The 23,082-nt window shown below is 43.1% G+C and overlaps 1 protein-coding gene across 1 annotated transcript in view; it reads left to right on the top strand.

Moving 5' to 3' along the window:
• The window catches only part of LOC311138952 (sodium- and chloride-dependent taurine transporter-like), a 42,773-nt gene that overhangs the window by 13,425 nt on the left and 6,266 nt on the right, over nucleotides 1–23,082 (top strand). Inside the window, exons 2-12 of the mRNA XM_084173768.1 lie at nucleotides 1,204–1,433; nucleotides 1,931–2,065; nucleotides 4,351–4,585; nucleotides 8,032–8,164; nucleotides 8,938–9,072; nucleotides 9,698–9,801; nucleotides 9,983–10,107; nucleotides 12,502–12,614; nucleotides 16,012–16,149; nucleotides 19,022–19,124; nucleotides 19,783–19,883. Coding sequence (XP_084029894.1) covers nucleotides 1,205–1,433; nucleotides 1,931–2,065; nucleotides 4,351–4,585; nucleotides 8,032–8,164; nucleotides 8,938–9,072; nucleotides 9,698–9,801; nucleotides 9,983–10,107; nucleotides 12,502–12,614; nucleotides 16,012–16,149; nucleotides 19,022–19,124; nucleotides 19,783–19,883 — 1,551 coding nt within the window. The 5' untranslated portion in view covers nucleotide 1,204. The remainder of the gene's footprint in view (nucleotides 1–1,203; nucleotides 1,434–1,930; nucleotides 2,066–4,350; nucleotides 4,586–8,031; nucleotides 8,165–8,937; nucleotides 9,073–9,697; nucleotides 9,802–9,982; nucleotides 10,108–12,501; nucleotides 12,615–16,011; nucleotides 16,150–19,021; nucleotides 19,125–19,782; nucleotides 19,884–23,082) is intronic.

Genomic DNA, 23,082 nt, shown 5'->3' on the forward strand with positions numbered 1-23,082 from the left:
GGCCACATTTTTCTAGAGCGGATGGTCAGGGGGCCGGAACATAATTACAAATAATTTATAGACTTTAAATTGACCGCAAGAAGCCCGAACAGATATAAACGTTTTTACTAAACATAATAATTTCAAACCTTGCTAACATTTGTATACGATCACATATATAACTCTATTATGCGTGGGAATACTTTGGAACAGATTTCCTAAATTAAAATCACATGGAGCTGATTTGCTGGTGTTTTTGCAGTCTTTTTTGTCCAACAATTAAAAATAACAAAACAAACGTATAACTATATATATAATATATATACAGTATATGTGACTGACAAGCAACCCTAGTCGCTAGGGGTGTGGGAAGGGGTGGTTCCAGGTGGGGGCGAGAGGTGGGTGGTTGGATGGAGACATGTTGGCTGGGTGGGGTTGCCGTGCAGTAGCAGAGAGAACAGTCTATGACTAGGGTGATGTAACCAGTCAGGATGCTCTCGATGGTGCAGCTTTATAACTTTTGAGGATCTGAGGACCCATGCCAAATCTTTTCAGTCTCCTTAGGGGGAATAGGCTTTGTCGTGCCTTCTTCACGACTGTCTTGGTGTGTTTGGACCATGATAGTTTGTTGGTGATGTGGACACCAAGGAACTTGAAGCACTCAACCTGTTCCACTACAGCCCTGTCGATGAGAATGGGGGCGTGCTCAGTCCTCTTTTTCCCCTGTAGTCCACAATCATCTCCTTTGTCTTGATCACGTTGAGGAGAGGTTGTTATCCTGGCACACAGCCAGGTCTCTGACCTCCTCCCTATAGGCTGTCTCATCGTTGTCGGTGATCAGGCCTACCACTGTTGTGTCGTCGGCAAACTTAATTATGTTGTTGGAGTCGTGCCTGGCCATGCAGTCATGGGTGAACAGGGAGTACAGGAGGGGACGGAGCACGCACCCCTGAGGGGCCCCCGTGTTGAGGATCAGTGTGGCAGATGTGTAGTTACCTACCCTTACCACCTGGGGGCGGCCCGTCAGGAAGTCGAGGATCCAGTTGCAGAGGGAGGTGTTTAGTCCCAGGGTCCTTAGCTTAGTGATGAGCTTTGAGGGCACTATGGTGTTGAACGCTGAGCTGTAGTCAATGAATAGCATTCTCACGTAGGCGTTGTGTTACGGTCTTTACGATATCAACTCACCTCAGATGAACTCTAATCATCTCCCTTCTCCCTCTGCAGCATGGCACAGAAAGAGAAGCTCCAGTGTCTGAAGGACTTCCATAAGGACACTCTGAAGCCTTCCCCAGGGAAGAGCCCGGGCACCCGGCCCGAGGACGAGGCAGAGGGGAAACCCGTCCAGAGGGAGAAGTGGAACTCCAAACTTGACTTTATCCTGTCCGTCGCTGGTGGCTTCGTGGGTTTAGGGAACGTCTGGCGTTTCCCATACCTCTGCTATAAGAATGGCGGAGGTGAGTTTCTTACTCCTGTACAGTTAATGACTAGGACATGAAGGGTGAAATGGAATGAAGCCATTCCCATTCCAACTCTGTATTCTAAGAGGTTTGGGGTCAATGACCCTATTTCACTGTGACACATCCGTGTAAACAGAAGACGCAGAGTGCTGTGTTCAAGAGGCGGTTAAAGTCAGGAGATGGTGATAATACAGATCAGAACAGCTAGCGGTCTCTCTGCATGCAACCATGGTTCCATTACAGCTGCTGTCTAGGTCTAGAACCTGACGAATGTACACTTCAAAGGCATTCCAAGGTTGACTTACTTGACTAACGAATGTCCTCCGTCTCACACTTCCTTCTAACATTACTACATTACGTCAAATTGTTTACCGGAATACTCAGATTCAGAGAGTTACTCCCTCGATGCACACATACTCCATTGATTTTTGTCCACTTTTTTTCTTCTTCTTGAATCTGACACATTTGTGGTTATATCATGTTTTCTCCTCCAGGTGCATTTCTCATCCCGTACACCATCTTCCTCTTTGGCGGAGGTCTCCCTGTGTTTTTCCTGGAGGTGGCCCTTGGACAGTACACCTCCGAGGGTGGAATCACCTGCTGGGAAAAACTTTGCCCCATCTTTACCGGTGAGTACATTTTTGATTTAAATAAACAAAATAGGTTTCTACCCTCAAGGGTCTTTCCTGGTTAAATAAATGTAAAATGAATAAAAAACCTTTATTCATACAGGTAAGTCAATTAAAAACAGAATATTTTTTTTGCAACGATGACCTGGCAAGAGTATCTAGAAAAGCAGAGTATTCTCGGTCAAATCGGCATAGCCTACTAAGGAATAGTAAATCATTGATGGACAGGTCAATCATATTCATGCCAGCCCAGACCAGGAAAGATACCACACGTTGTACTACAGTGGCTCTGCTTCGCCCACACTGACTCCAGGGTAGTCCAACCAACAGCTAGCCTTAGTTTGATACTGCCTGGTTGCTAGGCGCCCTGAATTGCAGATGCATCCTGTTCCCTTTGGACTCCCCTCCTCTCCTAACTGCCAAATAACTGCCAACTGATATGCCCTGGCTTCATTAGACATTACACACTGTACTGAGGGTTGAGAGGGAAACTGAACATTACTAGAAGGTACACTGCTCTTGGCTGGACTCCCTCTTGTCCAGTGTATTTGCTCATGCCACTCAGAAAATAGATTTTTGGCCGTTTTCTGATATTTTGTTATTTTACCACTGCAGGTGTAGTATTTCTTACAGCATTCAATACTCCCAAAGCAAAAGCTGAATATGTTATGAGGATACACACACAAAGCATATTGATTGTTGTAAAGAGGAGAGGTGTGTCCGTGATAAAGAGAAAAATCGTTTGCATAGTCAACTTACACACAGCTCTGACACACACACGTACCCCACCAGACATGCCACCAGGGGTCTTTTCACAGTCCCCAGGTCCAGAACAAATTCAAGGAAACGTACAGTATTATACAGAGCCATGAGTGCATGGATCACACTTCCGTCTTATTTAGCGCATGTGAACAGAAAACCTGGTTTAAAAAAACAAATAAAGCAACACCTCACGGCACAACGCCTCTCCCCATGTGACCTACTTGTTGTGTGTATGTACTGACATGTATGTGTAACTGATAGATGCACACACACAAACACACTACATGTTAATGTTTTTAAATGTATCTAAATTGTAAAGTATTTTGTCTGTAATGTATTTTTTATAATGTGTCGGACCCCATTAAGACTAGTTGTCGCCATTGGCGTCGGCTAATGGGGATCCTAATAAATCAAATCAAATCAAAAACACACACACACACACACAGACATGCACACAAAGCCCTTGAGACTCAGCCGTGCGGTGAACAGAGTGTGCTGAATTATAGGTTGCTATGGCAGCAGCGCAGGAAAACATCAGAGAGATGCCTAGCAATGAGGTCTGACCCAAGAAGGAGACAGGCAGGCAGACAGGCAGGCAGACAGACAAGCAGACAGGCAGACAGGCAGACAGACAAGCAGACAGACAGACAGACAAGCAGACAGGCAGACAGACAGACAGGCAGACAGGCAGGCAGGCAGGCAGGCAAACAAACAGGCAGGCATTTTATAAACAGGAAAGATAGTATGCTGTGTAAGTATTAGTCTAGATGGCAGGAGGCTGACGAGCTCTATCTGTAGACATAGGCCAAATCCCAAATGGCATCCTTTTCCCTACATAGTGCAGTACGGGCCAAAAGTATTGCACTGTATAGGGAATAGGGTGCTGTTTGAGACGCAGACAGGCACTCACCTCCAGCCAAACAAGGCCAAGCCTCACTCTAAAGCTCTCTATTTGTATAATACATTCAGATAAGATGAGACTGGATGTCAGCAAAGCAAGCTGTTAATTTTCAACCCAGGTGGCTGCCTGCCTGAATGGATTGGTGGGGGTGCCCCAGTTTTATTTTCATTAAGGAGAAGTAACAGAGGGTGACCGTGGGAGGAGAGGAGGGACAGGAGGTGAGGGGAGAGGAGGGAGGGAGGGGATGGAGGAAGGGAGGTAGAGGAGGGAGGAAAAAGAGAGGAGAGGGTGAGGAGTGGAGGGGAGGGAGGGGAGAGGAGGGGAGAGGAGGGGAGGGGGAGGGAGAGGAGGGTGAGGAGGGGAGGGAGAGGAGGGGATTTTCACGTCCTAATTCTAAATGATTACAACAGCATTCAAAACATACACACACGTTCATTACAAAATAGAGCTACATTGGGTTTCTTAATATCAAATCTCCCTTCCTAAGTGTTTTTGTACAGTGTAGTGTACATGTGTGTAATCTCGCTGATCCAGTCGCAAGCCTCAGAATATGTCATGTACTCTGATGTCTGGCAAGATTAACCTGACCCTTTCCATTCCCCCCCCCCCCCCCCCCCCCAAGGTATCGGCTACGCTTCGATTGTGATCGTGTCCCTCCTGAACATCTACTACATAGTGATCCTGGCCTGGGGTTTGTATTACCTGTTCCAGTGCTTCCAGCCGGAGCTGCCCTGGGCCAAGTGTAAAAACTCCTGGAACACAGACCGCTGTGTGGAGGACACCATCCGCAAGAACAAGACCCTGATGCTGGCCGCTAACATCACCAACTTCACCTCGCCCGTCACCGAGTTCTGGGAGTGAGTACAGTAGCTTTTTAAATGTATTTAACCTTTTATCTATACAGGATAGTTTCACTGAGTTCTGGGAGTGAGTAAAGTAGCTTTTTAAATGTATTTAACCTTTTATCTATACAGGATAGTTTCACTGAGTTCTGGGAGTGAGTACAGTAGCTTTTTAAATGTATTTAACCTTTTATCTATACAGGATAGTTTCACTGAGTTCTGGGAGTGAGTACAGTAGCTTTTTAAATGTATTTAACCTTTTATCTATACAGGATAGTTTCACTGAGTTCTGGGAGTGAGTACAGTAGCTTTTTAAATGTATTTAACCTTTTATCTATACAGGATAGTTTCACTGAGTTCTGGGAGTGAGTAAAGTGCTGGAATATACTTGATTTAGCTACTTTAATAATTCCTTTAGTCCCTTTCCTTTAGTTCCTTTCGCAGGTCTCCCTTGTGACCTCAAAGGCACTACCTTGTTAAATAAAGGTCTCCCTTGTGACCTCAAAAGGCACTACCTTGTTAAATAAAGGTCTCCCTTGAGACCTCAAAAGGCACTACCTTGTTAAATAAAGGTCTCCCTTGTGACCTCAAAGGCACTACCTTGTTAAATAAAGGTCTCCCTTGTGACCTCAAAGGCACTACCTTGTTAAATAAAGGTCTCCCTTGTGACCTCAAAAGGCACTACCTTGTTAAATAAAGGTCTCCCTTGTGACCTCAAAGGCACTACCTTGTTAAATAAAGGTCTCCCTTGTGACCTCAAAGGCACTACCTTGTTAAATAAAGGTCTCCCTTGAGACCTCAAAAGGCACTACCTTGTTAAATAAAGGTCTCCCTTGAGACCTCAAAAGGCACTACCTTGTTAAATAAAGGTCTCCCTTGTGACCTCAAAGGCACTACCTTGTTAAATAAAGGTCTCCCTTGTGACCTCAAAGGCACTACCTTGTTAAATAAAGGTCTCCCTTGTGACCTCAAAGGCACTACCTTGTTAAATAAAGGTACACATAGTGTAGCATAGGGCCTCACTGTAACATGGGGCCTTTTAGCATTCTAGTTTAGGGTTTTCATCACATCCTTTATCCCTCTCACTTTTCTTTGGCCTTCCCCCTGCTCCCCACCTCTCCCCCTGTTTCTCCTTTCCTCTCCCCCTGTTTCTCCTTTCCTCTCCCCCTGTTTCTCCTTTCCTCTCCCCTGTTTCTCCTTTCCTCTCCCCCTGTTTCTCCTTTCCTTTCCTCTCCCCCTGTTTCTCCTTTCCTTTCCTCTCCCCCTGTTTCTCCTTTCCTCTCCCCCTGTTTCTCCTTTCCTCTCCCCTGTTTCTCCTTTCCTCTCCCCCTGTTTCTCCTTTCCTCTCCCCCTGTTTCTCCTTTCCTCTCCCCCTGTTTCTCCTTTCCTCTCCCCCTGTTTCTCCTTTCCTCTCCCCCTGTTTCTCCTCTCCTCTCCCCTGTTTCTCCTTTCCTCTCCCCTGTTTCTCCTTTCCTCTCCCCCTGTTTCTCCTTTCCTCTCCCCCTGTTTCTCCTTTCCTCTCCCCCTGTTTCTCCTTTCCTCTCCCCCGTTTCTCATTTCCTCTCCCCTGTTTCTCCTTTCCTCTCCTCTCCCCCTGTTTCTCCTTTCCTTTCCTCTCCCCTGTTTCTCCTTTCCTCTCCCCTGTTTCTCCTTTCCTCTCCCCCTGTTTCTCCTTTCCTCTCCCCCTGTTTCTCCTTTCCTCTCCCCCTGTTTCTCCTTTCCTTTCCTCTCCCCCTGTTTCTCCTTTCATTTCCTCTCCCCCTGTTTCTCCTTTCCTCTCCCCTGTTTCTCCTTTCCTCTCCCCCTGTTTCTCCTTTCCTCTCCCCCTGTTTCTCCTTTCCTCTCCTCTCCCCCTGTTTCTCCTTTCCTCTCCCCCTGTTTCTCCTTTCCTCTCCCCCTGTTTCTCCTTTCCTCTCCCCTGTTTCTCCTTTCCTCTCCCCCTGTTTCTCCTTTCCTCTCCCCGTTTCTCCTTTCCTCTCCCCTGTTTCTCCTTTCCTCTCCCCCTGTTTCTCCTTTCCTCTCCCCTGTTTCTCCTTTCCTCTCCCCCTGTTTCTCCTTTCCTTTCCTCTCCCCTGTTTCTCCTTTCCTCTCCCCTGTTTCTCCTTTCCTCTCCCCTGTTTCTCCTTTCCTTTCCTCTCCCCTGTTTCTCCTTTCCTTTCCTCTCCCCTGTTTCTCCTTTCCTCTCCCCCTGTTTCTCCTTTCCTTTCCTCTCCCCTGTTTCTCCTTTCCTCTCCCCTGTTTCTCCTTTCCTTTCCTCTCCCCTGTTTCTCCTTTCCTTTCCTCTCCCCTGTTTCTCCTTTCCTCTCCCCTGTTTCTCCTTTCCTTTCCTCTCCCCTGTTTCTCCTTTCCTCTCCCCCTGTTTCTCCTTTCCTCTCCCCCTGTTTCTCCTTTCCTCTCCCCTGTTTCTCCTTTCCTCTCCCCTGTTTCTCCTTTCCTTTCCTCTCCCCCTGTTTCTCCTTTCCTCTCCCCCTGTTTCTCCTTTCCTCTCCCTCTGTTTCTCCTCTCCTCTCCCCTGTTTCTCCTTTCCTCTCCCCCTGTTTCTCCTTTCCTCTCCCCTGTTTCTCCTTTCCTCTCCCCCGTTTCTCATTTCCTCTCCCCTGTTTCTCCTTTCCTCTCCCCCTGTTTCTCCTTTCCTTTCCTCTCCCCCTGTTTCTCCTCTCCTCTCCCCTGTTTCTCCTTTCCTCTCCCCCTGTTTCTCCTTTCCTCTCCCCTGTTTCTCCTTTCCTCTCCCCCTGTTTCTCCTTTCCTCTCCCCTGCTTCTCCTTTCCTCTCCCAATGGTCATGTTTATCTGGCAGCGCTGGCAGCGTGGTCAGTGAACGAATGCTCAGGCAACACACAAACATAGGGCCAGGAACAGGTAAACCACTCTTAACTGAGCAGAGTAGAGAAGAGACTGGCTGGCTGGAGCTGAAGGACTAGCTGTAAGCTAACATTTAGATAGACGCCAGCCGGCCGGCTGCTCTGTCATGTCTCTGTGGTGTTTTCATTTGGCTTCTCTGAAACATCCACACACTTTGTGCCTTTTGTGAAGGATTCTAGTGAAGTGACCTTTATCTGAGGACTGCTCTGTAGTACATGCTTGTTTTGATAAAAAGCTGATTCTGGGCCTTGTTATAGCTGACTTGGTAAAATGCTGTCCCCTTGTTATAGCCGACTTGGTAAAATGCTGTCCCCTTGTTATAGCCGACTTGGTAAAATGCTGTCCCCTTGTTATAGCCGACTTGGTAAAATGCTGTCCCCTTGTTATAGCCGACTTGGTAAAATGCTGTCCCCTTGTTATAGCCGACTTGGTAAAATGCTGTCCCCTTGTTATAGCGGACTTGGTAAAATTCTGGGCCCTTGTTAAAACTGGCCATGAAAATCTATGGGCCCTAATTATAGCTGACCTAAAATCTCTGGGCGTCCTACTAATCTAACATTAAACATATCTGACTGTGTGTGTCCTCTCTTCTCTCCATAGACGTAATGTCCTCAGCATCTCCAGTGGCATCGATGAGATTGGGGAGGTCAAGTGGGACCTGGCTCTGTGTCTGCTGGGGGTCTGGGTCATCTGCTTCTTCTGCATCTGGAAGGGAGTCAAATCCACCGGAAAGGTGAGCTGGGACGCCATTTCTGGACATTTCTGGTTTTATAAAAGCCATTTTTACATCAGCAGTACCCGGCCTAGACCACAAAGAGCAAACAAAGCAGAAGTGACAGCACAGCGGCAATTTGGTTGATATGCAACAACTTGCTTGGGTTAAGTTTAGGATAAGCGTTAGGGTTTTGGTGGTGATAGTTACTCTGTCAATCCTCCTGTTTGTCTCTCTATCTCTGGGCTCTGATGCTGCCTGGTTTATCGTATATCTTAAGGAGAAACACCAAGTTGTACAGGCTGCTACTATAGTGCAGGCTGTCACCATAAACCAAGAGCAGTTTCCCACAGTGCATTTACATCTCAGTATAACGAGTGTAGACAAGAGCCAGACCAGTCACAGCAACACCCCCGGGGACTGCTAGGGAGCTGGATCGATCCCAGACACCTTGTCTTATTGCCCCAATCCCATGTATTCATTGGTTTAGGCTGATTTATGTTTCCCTGTCCCTCTAAGCTGTAAGTTATCCGGTTATCTGCGGTCTTTGGTTCCTGAAAAGGGAAGCGTAGAGTCAGCCTTCACAAAACAAGAGGAGAGAGTATAACAGAGAGGATTGGATTGTGATAAAAGATGGTCTTGTGACAGCCTGATTCTGACAGTTAACTGAGCATGTCTCATTCTCGTTACACATAAGATTTAACAAAAAAATTATGTTGTTTGTGAGATCTACACTGTCGATGTGTAAATCTACTGATACATCGTCTCTCGTTTTGTCCTCTGTTTCCCTACAGGTTGTGTACGTCACCGCTACCTTCCCCTTCGTCATGCTGATCATTCTGTTGATCCGCGGTGTCACTTTGCCAGGAGCATCGGAAGGAATCAAGTTCTACCTGTACCCCGACCTGCAACGTCTCAAAGACCCCGAGGTAGAAACACATTGCCTTGCCCCGTCCCTCCCTGTCCTGCCTTGCCCCGCCCCTCCCTGTCCTGCCTTGCCCGCCCCTCCCTGTCCTGCCTTGCCCCATCCTGCCCTGTCCTGCCTTGCCCCGCCCCTCCCTGTCCTGCCTTTCCCCATCCTGCCCCACCCTGTCCTGCCTTGCCCCGTCCTGCCCCAACCTGTCTGGGGACTTTATTAATATATCTATTCAATTAGCAGCTGTGACAGGGATTCAAACAAACCACACTAAATCCTGGCCTAAATCTTGAATTTTCTAATCCTTTGAGTTTAATATTTGATGTTATCTTTACAAAAAATATTTAAAATTGCCTTAATGAATAGAAAGGGAGATGAAGGACATCCTTGTCTTATGCCCCAAGATAATGTAAATGTGGTGTAGTTGGCTGTAAAGCACATTTTCATTGTTAGTCCTTTGGCAAAATGTGATTCTCCTGGAATAAGCAAAAATGTGTAGAGAAAATCTGTCAAAATACTACCCAAAATACTACCATAATAATAGCCAAAATAGTCAAAATACTACCCAAAATACTACCCAATGTTTCCCAAAGCTTGCGCCTCAGCCTTCGTGTCTACTTCTCCCCTTTTATCTCCAGGTCTGGATCGATGCTGGCACTCAGATCTTCTTCTCCTATGCCATCTGTCTGGGAGCTATGACATCACTGGGGAGCTACAACAAGTACAAATACAACTGCTATAGGTGAGTGTCAGCGCCGGGGGGGGGGGGGGGGGGGGGGATCGGGGGGGGGAGAGGTGATGGTTGTGGGGCCTAATCCAGTGGTAAAAAAAAAAAATAGTTGGTAACAAAACAAGACAAAAAGTGGGGGATCTAGGTTCCTTTTGTGTTCATTAACAACCTCCATGACATATGTGTGATATAGGGACTGTTTGCTGCTGGGAGGCCTCAACAGCGGTACCAGTTTTGTGTCTGGCTTCGCAATATTTTCCGTCCTGGGCTTCATGGCACAAGAGCAAGGGGTGGACATTGCCGATGTGGCAGAGTCAGGTACGAGGTGGTCAAAGTGGCAGTGATGGTGGGCACTGCTACTTAAAATAAACAAACAACAAATAAACAAACAAATAAACAACAACAGTTGCTGGTTCTATCCAACAGAAATAATACAAAATCTAAAATATTAAATGTAAAGAAAGAAGTGGATTTATTTTTCGTTAAAGACGGCATCGAAATATGGAAGTTTCAGCAATCAAACACTCATTGACAGAAATAAAATACCAAGTTACAGCGTTCAGTGCTTCTGTATGACGTGGATTTCACAGAGTTGGATCTGGTTGGATTCGTCAAGCAATCGAGTGAAATGCTGGTGGAAAAAATTGTTTTACTGTTAAATTGGATATTGTCCAGAACGCTAGGGAGCGAAGAGTCAAGCCATTCCTGAGAGATCCATCATGACCTTTTCTTCTCACGATTACCAGTAGATTTAAGTGTCCTGCTCCAGCCTGTTCCAACATATATTTACTGTATGAGAGTCAGTAATCAAAGGACATCTTGTGCCAAGTTAACACCAAAAAAACTAAAGAAGTCTGACTCTTAGGTACTTAATTATGTATTTAAGTAAGGTCTAGCATACTTATCCATCTTTTACAATGTTATTTTCAGTTCAGTGGTTGCTGCCCATGGTGGATTCTATACGTTCTGTTTTCTCATTGTAAAAGTATTGTATTGGGACAATAATAATAAGCATGATCTATCAACGCTATTACTTTGAAAACGTAATTATTCTTCTCCTGTGGATTTACAAGAGACATGCATCAGTGTTGATGATGTTTTTAGTTTTTTTCTTCTGTAATTAAGAAAAAAAAACACCCCTCATTTCTCCGGAAATACATTATGATATGACATATGGGTCTTTTTGTTTTTAATACGCTGCAATCCTGTATTGTTGACCCCCTCTGGCAGTGTTTAGTCAGCCTGGACAGTCTCCTCTGGCCTTGAACACTCTCTATCCCAGTGCAGGAGGCTGTACAGGGCGTTCCTGCCTGAATACAGAGATGCAGTGAATGTATGTAGGAAAATAAATATTTTCTTCATATGGATGAAACTAATCTAGTTGATTAGTTGACTGATCTAGAGCAATGCTACTGTAAGTAGTTTAATAGAAGTAATCCAAGGAGTTTCGACAGGAGAGTATTGGTACACAGTACTGTAGATGGTTTGTGATACCATATTGAAGCTTACACCTTGTGCTGTAAGGACTGACATAAGGTGTATAGTACACTGGGGAAGAGAAAAGTTGGTCTTAAACCTGAATACGTTTTATTTTAGGGAGATGCAGAGTAGATTCAGATTTGCACCAACGCTGAGGGTGATACATATGTTCTGCAGGCGACGCTGTTACCCGCTAGACCAGCCTCAAGCACGAGAGAGGCTTTTATTTCGTCATTATTATTACTGAAGTATCAAAGCCAGCTCAGGCAGTCTGCTAGCTAGTCATGTCGTGTTTGGTTGGATGCCAGTTAAACCAACTTTATGCTATGTGTTTGCTGTACTTCCTGTTTTGTTTTTTAACTTCTGTTGTAACAGGTTATCCCAACGTTATAACGCCACGTTATCGAGACGTTGCTATAGTTACAATCGAGAAGAGGCGACGTATGTTGCCTCTGATCCTGCCATTGTTATTATATACTATATATTCTACTATATACTATACTAGTCATGTTATATACTAGCCTATATATTCTACTATATACTATACTAGTTATGTTATATACTAGCCTATATATTCTGCTATATACTATACTAGTTATGTTATATACTAGCCTATATAATCTGCTATATACTATACTAGTTATGTTATATACTAGCCTATATATTCTACTATATATTATACTAGTCATGTTATATACTAGCCTATATATTCTGCTATATACTATACTAGTCATGTTATACACTAGCCTATATATTCTGCTATATACTATACTAGTTATGTTATATACTAGCCTATATATTCTGCTATATACTATACTAGTTATGTTATACACTAGCCTATATATTCTACTAGTGTAGTGTAATTATTATATTGATATAGCTGTTGATATTGGATGAACACCGTAATGCTATTGTAAGGCTACGTTGACCTTCTTTGATAGTTCTTGTCATAACATGAATCCCTAGTCTTGCCAGGAGCCATAAGTTAAAAGAGCATTAACAATGCATTACACTTACATGGCCTTACGTTTATGATTGTTGAGGATAAGATGAGACAAGACAAGACAGATTTACACCTTGAGGATTTTTTTTATTTCTTAACATTCGAGTTTGGTCTGTGCTATACTTGGGCGCACCACGGTGGCATCAGACCAGATCAAACGATAGAACCCTGGTTTCTAATTGTGTTTTCTCCACTTCCCCATCCCCCTCTCTCTTCTTGTTCCTCTCTAGGTCCTGGCTTGGCCTTCATTGCCTATCCTAAAGCTGTGTCTATGATGCCGCTGCCCACCTTCTGGGCTATCCTCTTCTTCATCATGCTTCTGCTACTGGGTCTCGACAGTCAGGTCAGTAGTCTGCTCACTATGAATCAAGAATCAGAATCAGAATCTGAATCAGTCAGGTCAGCACTATAATCATTATGAATCAAGAATCTGAATCTGAGTCTGAATCAGTCAGGTCAGTACTATAATCATTATGAATCAAGAATCAGAATCTGAGTCTGAATCAGTCAGGTCAGTACTATATTCATTATGAAACAAGAATCAGAATCTGAATCTGAATCAGTCAGGTCAGCACTATAATCATTATGAATCAAGAATCAGAATCTGAGTCTGAATCAGTCAGGTCAGTACTATATTCATTATGAATCAAGAATCTGAATCTGAGTCTGAGTCTGAATCTGAGTCTGAATCTGAGTCTGAGTCTGAGTCTGATTCTGATTCTGAATCTAAGTCTGAATCGGAATCTGAGACAGACAGGTCAGGTCAGGTCGTTATGACAACAGTAGTAAGCAAGTTTATTTAGACCAGTCATATGAACACTGAAATGATGAAACAAGTTTCTTTAGACCAGTCATATGAACACTGAAATGATGAAACAAGTTTATTTAGACCAGTCATATGAACACTGAAATGATGAAACAAGTTTATTTAGACCAGTCATATGAACACTGAAATGATGAAACAAGTTTATTTAGACCAGTCATATGAACACTGAAATGATGAAACAAGTTTATTTAGACCAGTCATATGAACACTGAAATGATGAAACAAGTTTATTTAGACCAGTCATATGAACACTGAAATGATGAAACAAGTTTATTTAGACCAGTCATATGAACACTGAAATGATGAAACAAGTTTATTTAGACCAGTCATATGAACACTGAAATGATGAAACAAGTTTATTTAGACCAGTCATATGAACACTGAAATGATGAAACAAGTTTATTTAGACCAGTCATATGAACACTGAAATGATGAAACAAGTTTATTTAGACCAGTCATATGAACACTGAAATGATGAAACAAGTTTATTTAGACCAGTCATATGAACACTGAAATGATGAAACAAGTTTATTTAGACCAGTCATATGAACACTGAAATGATGAAACAAGTTTATTTAGACCAGTCATATGAACACTGAAATGATGAAACAAGTTTATTTAGACCAGTCATATGAACACTGAAATGATGAAACAAGTTTATTTAGACCAGTCATATGAACACTGAAATGATGAAACAAGTGTATTTAGACCAGTCATATGAACACTGAAATGATGAAACAAGTTTATTTAGACCAGTCATATGAACACTGAAATGATGAAACAAGTTTATTTAGACCAGTCATATGAACACTGAAATGATGAAACAAGTTTATTTAGACCAGTCATATGAACACTGAAATGATGAAACAAGTTTATTTAGACCAGTCATATGAACACTGAAATGATGAAACAAGTTTATTTAGACCAGTCATATGAACACTGAAATTATGAAACAAGTTTATTTAGACCAGTCATATGAACACTGAAATGATGAAACAAGTGTATTTAGACCAGTCATATGAACACTGAGATAATGAAACTTAATACACTTGATGGACTTGTAAGTTGTAAGTTTCATGATGAGACAGTAAGTCAGTTTATTGATCATATGAGTCATATGATTGCCGAGATGGTGAAACTATATCATGGGTGGTCTGATGCTACTGTACAACAGTATCATACTATACTATTACATATCTATACATAGGTGTCTGGGATTCCATAGACTAACATCGACAGGTTTTAATGTATTGGCTACTGTACAACACTGTACACAAGTATAATGTGCTAGTATAGTTCCAGCTTTGTCTAGACTCTACTGTGTACACTAGGTAGGTGGTAGTTGAGGACACTAGGCAACGGGAGAGGAAAAACAAACAAGGATACACATGCTACATCAGTTGTAGCTAAAAAACGTAGTGGCTCTATCCAATCAGATCCGATTTAGCCAACGCCCGCATGGCGGTTGTTTTGACGGTGCTCGGAGTTGGAACTGCATCAAATTCACAAGTGGCTCCCGGCGTCATACCTGAAGTGGACATCGCCGCTGGCTCGCCAACGGCGTCGCATTAACAGAAATCCTCACGCAGCATTTGTTTACAAGTTGGAACACTGGAATGTGAGATGTTATCTACCTCGATGAGACTGATAGAAAATCCTCATTCTTTTTCATTTTGAGTGTAATTATTTCTATATGATTTCTACAATTTCTCGTTCTGAATTTCTAACGCGAGTGGGGTGGGTGTGGCTTCGATGCAAGCTGCTCGCGCAATTCGACGCTCCAACGCAGTTCTAGCAGTTCCGTTTCCGACGCCGCCAAAAACACCAACGCCATGCGGGTGTCTGCCATGGCCAGTTAACACTTGATCTGATTGAATCCAGGCCTAGAAGCCGCTTTGGCAGAATCGCTGGGTGAGCTGAAGCAAGAAGTGATAGGTAAAAAAACAAACACTGTTTATTGGCAACTGCTGAGTGTTGTGTCACTGTCAATTAAGTTGGTCAACCTCAACAATATAAAATTTCTCTGTCCTGGTGAAATTCAACACTCTGCTAAGTCATTAATCCTTAGTCATATATATATATATATATATATATATATGCCATTGAGCAGATTGATTTTATCCTAAGCGAATTACAGTCATTCGTGCATACATTTTATATATGGAGTGGCCCCAACAGGAGATGAACCCATTACCCATGTTGCAATGCTCTACCAACTGAGCCACACAGGTCCACTATTTGGATACAGGAAAGCAACTGTATTACATAAAATTATTTAGACTACCCAGATACATAACACATGATTTAGACTACCCAGATACATAACACATGAAACACAAAAACTTGGTTTTAAGTGAGACGTTAGGGCTGGTCTGAAGCATGAGGTCTAACTTCACCTATGCTCAACCAGCGTTGTTCAGCACAGAGCTTTGACTTACTACTAGTAGCTAAGTTGTTCTATTGTACTACAGACAACATGTACTCACCACAGGTCAGGTTACTTACAGATGTAGGGTCTTAATTTGATCACCCTGTTGCAGGAGAACTTTTCTGCAATGCAGGAAATGTAAAACTTGTAGTGCATTTGAGGATTGAAAAGGCTTCACAAGTTTGTAATTTCCACTTTGAAATTTCAGACTTGATTTTCGCTCACGAAAAAATTTATCAACCCCTACAAAAATGTCCATTAGTTATAATCCACTTAATAATTCACATTTCCTGTTGCTGCAGGAGTATTTTCCTGCTGTAGCAAACTGGCTCATATTAGGATTCAAACCTTCTCAAACAGCCTAATTAAATTGTAACTGACCCCCAACCCTGATCACAACATTGTTAGCCTATCAGATCGACTGTATAGCATGCTAACTGAGTACTAATGAGATCTCTTGTCTCTGTGTCGTCTTTCTGTCCCCAGTTTGTGGAAGTGGAAGGACAGATCACTTCCTTGGTGGATCTGTATCCCTCCTTCCTAAGGAAGGGTTACCGTCGGGAAATTTTTATAGCTATTGTGTGCTCCATAAGCTATCTTCTGGGACTTACCATGGTTACTAGGGTAAGTACTATATTCTAGTAGTGTACTTTCATTTTTTACACTGATATCATATTGTTGTACTAGTGTTACTAAAGTAAGGTCTAGTTAATGTATTTTCCTACACAAGATACTGTATTACAAATGTCCAGTCTAGTCAACTACTTTAGCTACACCCGAATGAATACAAAATGATCTGACTAAAGTTAGTTCTATCTAGTATTATGCTTTGCCCTATTGTACTATGGTCTCTGCTATTACTGGTGTCTCCATTATTAGTGTCCATAACAATGCAGGCTATAGAAATATTAGGGCATAACATACAATACAAGATACAGTGCCACATGGGCAGTACAGTAAATAGCTACTCCCTGATGCAGTGGTTCCCAAACTGGGGTTCAAGTGGCCCCAGGGGCACTCAGGTCAGAGCCAGTGAGTGCAAGTTTCAGAACCACTACTGCCCTAATGAATAGAGAGAAAATAAGTATTGAGGGGATTGTTAATAAACTTCAGAATTCCCCCAGCAACAAGAGTCCCATAGATACAGTTCCACTTCTTCAATTCCTCCCTTCTCATGTCAGCCAGTCCCTGATCATAGCGCCGGTAAATACGCTGGTGTAGTTTCAGAGCTTCCTCATGGCCTACTGTACGGTCTATTTAGAGACATTTCACACTTAACTCGATGTCTTTAATATCCAATCCACTCTTTATTTTTAACGGCTCTGAAAACCTCCCTGCCTCTCGGCCTCACAATGTAGAAACAAGTATGTGATGCCCCTCACGCAGACCTTACCCAACCACAGTCATTCCCTAGGCCTACCTCACTAAATCCCCCTAGACAGCAAGGGAGTCAGGGATTTACTGCTTTATGTGTTGTTGTTTTTTTCTCATGACATCACAATCTCATGCTGCCTCTCACTGAGTGCTCTGTTGGGAGTTGGAACTCGGGACGGCTCAAGGTTCCGTTGGGCTGTTCCGTTGGAACATGGCTGGTCCCAAACGGCATCCTATATGACCCCATTATATATGTAGAGTCAAAATAAGTGCATTCTGCGGCAACACATAAAATGACCCTATTCATTGAGTTAATGGTAATGACCTCCATCTCATCTGATCCATACAACAAATCATCTATTTTCTGTGACAATTTTGTTTTATAGATTAGGGTTTATTTGAAATATTTTCATAGTTTTCATAGTTCCTTACTCACGATGGTTAATTTGTGTGTCCCGTGCCAGAAATATATATATTTTTTAGCTCAGGTAAAATCATAGACTGTAAAAAATAATGGATGGAGCCATCGATGACGACACCCCATTGTTTCCAATGTAAAGTCTCAGTGGCGCATTTGAAGATCAGGAAGTGTCGTTTTAGCGTGTTGCCAACTTGCTTCATGGAGGAGTTTTTGGAAACATCTCATGCGTAGGTTGAGCTACTCTAGGAAGTGACGTTGCAGGCTGTCGGTAGCCGCTAAATGATCCTTATAACTTCTGTGTGCGGTTTTAAAATACTCGGTGCAAGGACATACATCTGGTTAAATCGAAGCAAGTATTGGTACCATGATCGTATCTGGTTAAATCGAAGCAAGTATTGGTACAATGATCGTGTTCGGGAAAAAAAATGTGTATATCCACGAATATTGACCATGAAGATCATGGTGATTTACAGTGGCTTGCGAAAGTATTCACCTCCCTTGGCATTTTTCCTATTGTCTTACAACCTGGAATTAAAATGGATTTTTGGGGGGTTTGTATCATTTGATTTACACAACATGCCTACCACTTTGAAGATGCAAAATATTTTTGGGGGTGAAACAAACATGAAATAAGACAAAAAAGCAGAAAACATGAGCGTGCATAACTATATATATACTGAGATCATGTAACACTTAGATTGTACACAGGTGGACTTTATTTAACTAATTATGTGACTTCTGAAAGTAATTGGTTGCACCAGATCTTATTTAGGGGCTTCATAGCAAAGGGGGTGAATACATATGCACGCACAACTTTTCCGTTATTTATTTTTTAGAATTTTTTGAAATAAGTTATTTTTTTCATTCCACTTCACCAATTTGGACTATTTTGTGTATGTCCATTACATGAAATCCAAATAAAAATCCATTTAAATTACAGGTTGTAATGCAACAAAATAGGAAAAACGCCAAGGAGGATGAATACTTTTGCAAGGCACTGTATACTCCCATTGACTATAATGGGGGATCCTGCTTTCTGAAAACATTGCCTGCAGTATCCCGATCGGCCTTGAACTTGAAATCCTCAATGAGAGGGGTCAGTCATTTTTCCCTGGGTAAAATAGGTCTTTAGTTTTGAACGGTTTGGGCTACGAGCGGTTTTCTGAATTGTAAAGATGCAACCACGGACACAAAGCTCCATTTGTTTCTATGGCAGAGGCTGTAGCATACTTTAGTCTGACCTGGCCTGTGCTAATGGTTTTCACAGATGAAGTAAAATGATGCAAATGACTTTGCTCGTGAAGCGCGCGCGGCCCCTCAAATGATACAAATGTACCTGAATACACAGGACTTGAAACAACCACACACACAGATGTAACCACGTTTTAATGTTTTAATCCGACCAGCACAAGTCAACATTCCACAGGTGCATTCCACAGGTCACGTTTGTAAGTGAGTGATCAAAAAACATAATCAAGATTAGGAAAACGTTTCACGGCACACCAGTTGGGAACCACTGATGTAGGAAATAGGGTGCCATTTGGAACGCAAACGTGTGTATTCTCCCACCACTAGCCTAGTGGCCTATGCACTCTCCAGCCCTAGACTACAGTATACTTACTTCGACTGTACACCTATGCATGAAATCCTACATTCCAACATGCCCAAGCACTAAATCATGTCTGTTTCTCTCTCCCACAGGGTGGCATGTATGTGTTTCAACTCTTTGACTACTATGCAGCCAGCGGTGTGTGCCTTTTGTGGGTTGCATTCTTTGAATGTATTGCTGTATCGTGGGTTTATGGTACGTGTACTCTACTCTGGACAAAATGCTCTGTGTGTCTGTATAGGAACTGTGGACGTTTAATGTCCTCAGGCTCTACGTCAGTTAAATGTATCATTTTAGTCATTTAGCAGACGCTCTTAACCAGAGAGACATACAGGAGCAATTAGGGTTAAGTGTCTTGCTCAAGGGCACATCGACAGATTTTTCACCTAGGCGACATGGGGATTCGAACCAATGACCTTTCGGTTACTGGCCCATTGTCTTAAGCACTAGGCTACCTTTATAATACTTTACAATCACAACTAGTCAAGCTATATAGAGGTTTTATAGTTCTGTCTCGAGTGCAACAAATATATTTTATCTCTGATACAATTTATTGTTGCATTATATCAACTGACACTGCCAAAATAGAGCGAGTGAAGTGCAAGAGTTGGTTCAGGATTTTTTTATTTTAATTTATTTATTTCACCTTTATTTAACCAGGTAAGCCAGTTGAGAACAAGTTCTCATTTACAACTGCGACCTGGCCAAGATAAAGCAAAGCAGTGCGTTAAAAACAACAACAACACAGAGTTACATATGGAATAAACAAAACGCACAGTCAAAAACACAATAGAAAATCTATATACACATGTGACCAAATGCTCCCTATTTATTTATGTTCTCCTCCAATCAGGCGTTGATAATTTCTATGATGCGATTGAAGACATGATTGGCTACAGACCAAATCCCTGGATGAAATGGAGCTGGTCTGTGATCACGCCTCTTCTTTGTGTGGTGAGTCTATGTTAATTAAAATACAGACTTCGTCCAAAATGGCACCCCTACTGTATATAATGGCACCCTACCCCTACCCTATGGGCCCTGGTCAAAAGAAGTGCACTACATATGGAATAGGGTGCTATTTGGGACGCAGTCCTAGAAACCTCCCATACTGAAAGGAAAGAGAGTGCTGTATCTGCAAATGTCTGTCATTCCATCCTCCCACACATAAACATTATACTACAACAGCAGCAGTGTGTGTGTGTGTGTGTGTGTGTGTGTGTGTGTGTGTGTGTTTGAGTTGTGTTTGAGTTGTGTTTGAGTGTGTGTGTCCTCTCTGGATTTGATGTGAAAATCCACACTTGACTCAGTGAGCTGAACAACGTTAAGCCCCAGATGGAAGGGCCATCTGTCTATCCACAATAGCATCAACCCCCAAGCCATAATGCTGCTAAATAGCCATCAAAATGGCTGCTTGGACTATCTGCACTGACTCTATGCGCACTTTACACACTCACTCACACTGACACTCCAACACACACACACACATAACACGCACACAAATTCATACTGACTCTACACACACGCACACACACTCACATACGATCTCATATACGCTGCTGCTACTCTGGTAATCATATATCCTGATGCCTAGTCACCTTACTGCTATACATATCTACCTCTATCGATCCAGTATCCCTGTATATTGTAAAATGGTATTGGCACTGACCCTGGAACTGAGCCTGTATATAGCTACTGACCCTGGAACTGTCCCTGTATATAGCTACTGACCCTAGAACTGTCCCTGTATATAGCTACTGACCCTGGAACTGTCCCTGTATATAGCTACTGACCCTGGAACTGTCCCTGTATATAGCTACTGACCCAGGAACTGTCCCTGTATATAGCTACTGACCCTGGAACTGTCCCTGTATATAGTGTAGGTTACTTACTTTCTCGTGTTCTACTTTACTTTATTTTATAGTAAGATATATTGATATTTATTACTACATTGTTGGGATAAGAGCTTGCAAGAAAGGCATTTCACTCTACTTGTGCACGTGTCAATAAAAACGTGAAACTTGCCTGCTGAGAGAAGAGAGGAGAGGGAGAGGGAGAAGAGAGGGGAGGGAGAGGGAGAAGAGAGGGGAGGGAGAGGGAGAAGAGAGGGGAAGACTGGATGAGAGGAGGGGAGAGAAGAGAGGAGAGGGAGAGGGAGAAGAGAGGAGAGGGAGAGGGAGAAGAGAGGGGAAGACTGGATGAGAGGAGGGGAGAGAAGAGAGGAGCGGTTAGAGGAAGGAGAGGAGGGGGAGAGGAGAGATAGACAGTGGACTAGTTCCTATCTGAGCTTTCGGGTTAGGGTCTTAAATTGGGGTGTGGGGTGGGAGGTCCTAGGCTAATTTGCCTAACGACAGTGGCCAGGTCTCCTCTCTAAAGCCTTATCACTGCTCTGTAAGGTCACATTCACTCCTGCGTTGCCCTGCGTCCCTGGTGGTTAAAGGGTGACTAACTGGTGGCTGGTGGTAAAACTGTGTGTGCGGTGCTGGATTAAAACTGTTGAGGCATTTGGGAAATGTGGTGCTTGGCTCCGTCCTTAGGCTAATCCCATTTAATCCCCTTAACGACCAGGAAAACATAGTGCTAATTGCTCTCATGAGACGGACTAAGGGGGAGACTAAGGAGAGTTTGAGGAGAATGAGAGGGAATAAGGAGAATTTGAGGAGATGTTTGTGAATGTCAATTACTAACAGCCCTGATGTTATTGTGGTGTTAGACACCATAATCGGATATGACTGTAGCCTTATTATCAATTTAGTCAATAATTGTTTTCGTTCAAAAAAAATAGTTGTTTATTTGAAGGAAGTGACAGATACGGTTTCCATCACTACATTCTTATTAATAAAAAAAAAAAATACAATAAGTGCTTTTAGTCTTAACTTCCAAGGAGGACGCTTTCGGAAGATCCTTGTCACGAGTGTCAGTTGAATGCGGTGGATCGAAGTCAGGCGCAGGACACAGAACTCATTGAAACGTACTTTACTGAAATAAATAAAGAAACCAATACAAAAATACCTCCACACAGGGAAGAACAAACCCGCTCACCATACGACACACGAAACGAAATAACAAACACGCACAAAACACAACGGGAGCCACCGGGTTAAATAGGGAAGGAGGTAATCACATAATGGGAAACAGGTGTGAACCAATCAGACAACAACAGGTAGAACATAGAAACATAGATTGGCAGTAGCTAGTACTCCGGTGACGAACGAACGCCGAAGCCTGCCCGAGCAAGGACAGCCTCGGCAGAATCCGTGACAATCCTTTGTTTGGAGATGCTAATAGTGAGTCAGGACCAGGTCTGTTGCGGTGACCGTAGTTACCGCCACACCGCCGGTCACGAGTCATGATGTCTTCTTTCTTCAGCAGTTGTGTCAGAACACAGTGCTCTGTCCTTCCAGAGCCATTTACATTTACGTCATTTAGCAGACGCTCTTATCCAGAGCGACTTACAGGAGCAATTAGGGTTAAGTGCCTTGCTCAAGGGCACATCGACAGATTTTTCACCTAGTCGGCTCGGGGATTAGAACCAGCAACCTTTCGGTTACTGGCACAACGCTCTTAACCACTAAGCTACCTGCCGCCCCATGACTGCTGTACAGAAATACTACCTAACTCATTATGATAAAAGAGAGCCGTGTTACGCTCTTACGGTGCTGAACGTCAAAAGATGTAATATTTGAAGAAGTATAACGTTCACCATATACATTGTGATTTAAAATGGAATCCTCTAGACTAGCACCAGCTTGTATTTCAACACAGTATTTCATCTCAAATTTCAACATTTCACAGTGCTTTAAAGTTCAGACTGTGTCCCGAGGCTAAATGTGAAGTGGTATAATTATAGTGTGTTGTTATTGGGGCTGTTGTGGTGACCGTATTACCGCCACACCGGCAGTCACGAGTCATGAAGGCAGTCAAATTCCACGTGACCGTTTAGTCACGGTAATTAGGCTTCTCCAAGCTCTGATGCTGCTGATGGTCATTAATAGCCTACCAAACTTGCTAACTGCCTGGTACTCAGCACTCTATTGTCCCTGTAATCACTCTGACGTCAATGCAAATGTAATCGAAAATCTAATCAAACACTTCATGAGAGCCCATGTTATCATGTTGTGCAACATTTCTATAGGCTATGCAATTGCGGGAG

The sequence above is a fragment of the Coregonus lavaretus genome (assembly GCF_964263955.1).
Source record: "Coregonus lavaretus genome assembly, chromosome: 12".
In the NCBI taxonomy this organism is placed as follows: Eukaryota; Metazoa; Chordata; class Actinopteri; order Salmoniformes; family Salmonidae; genus Coregonus; species Coregonus lavaretus.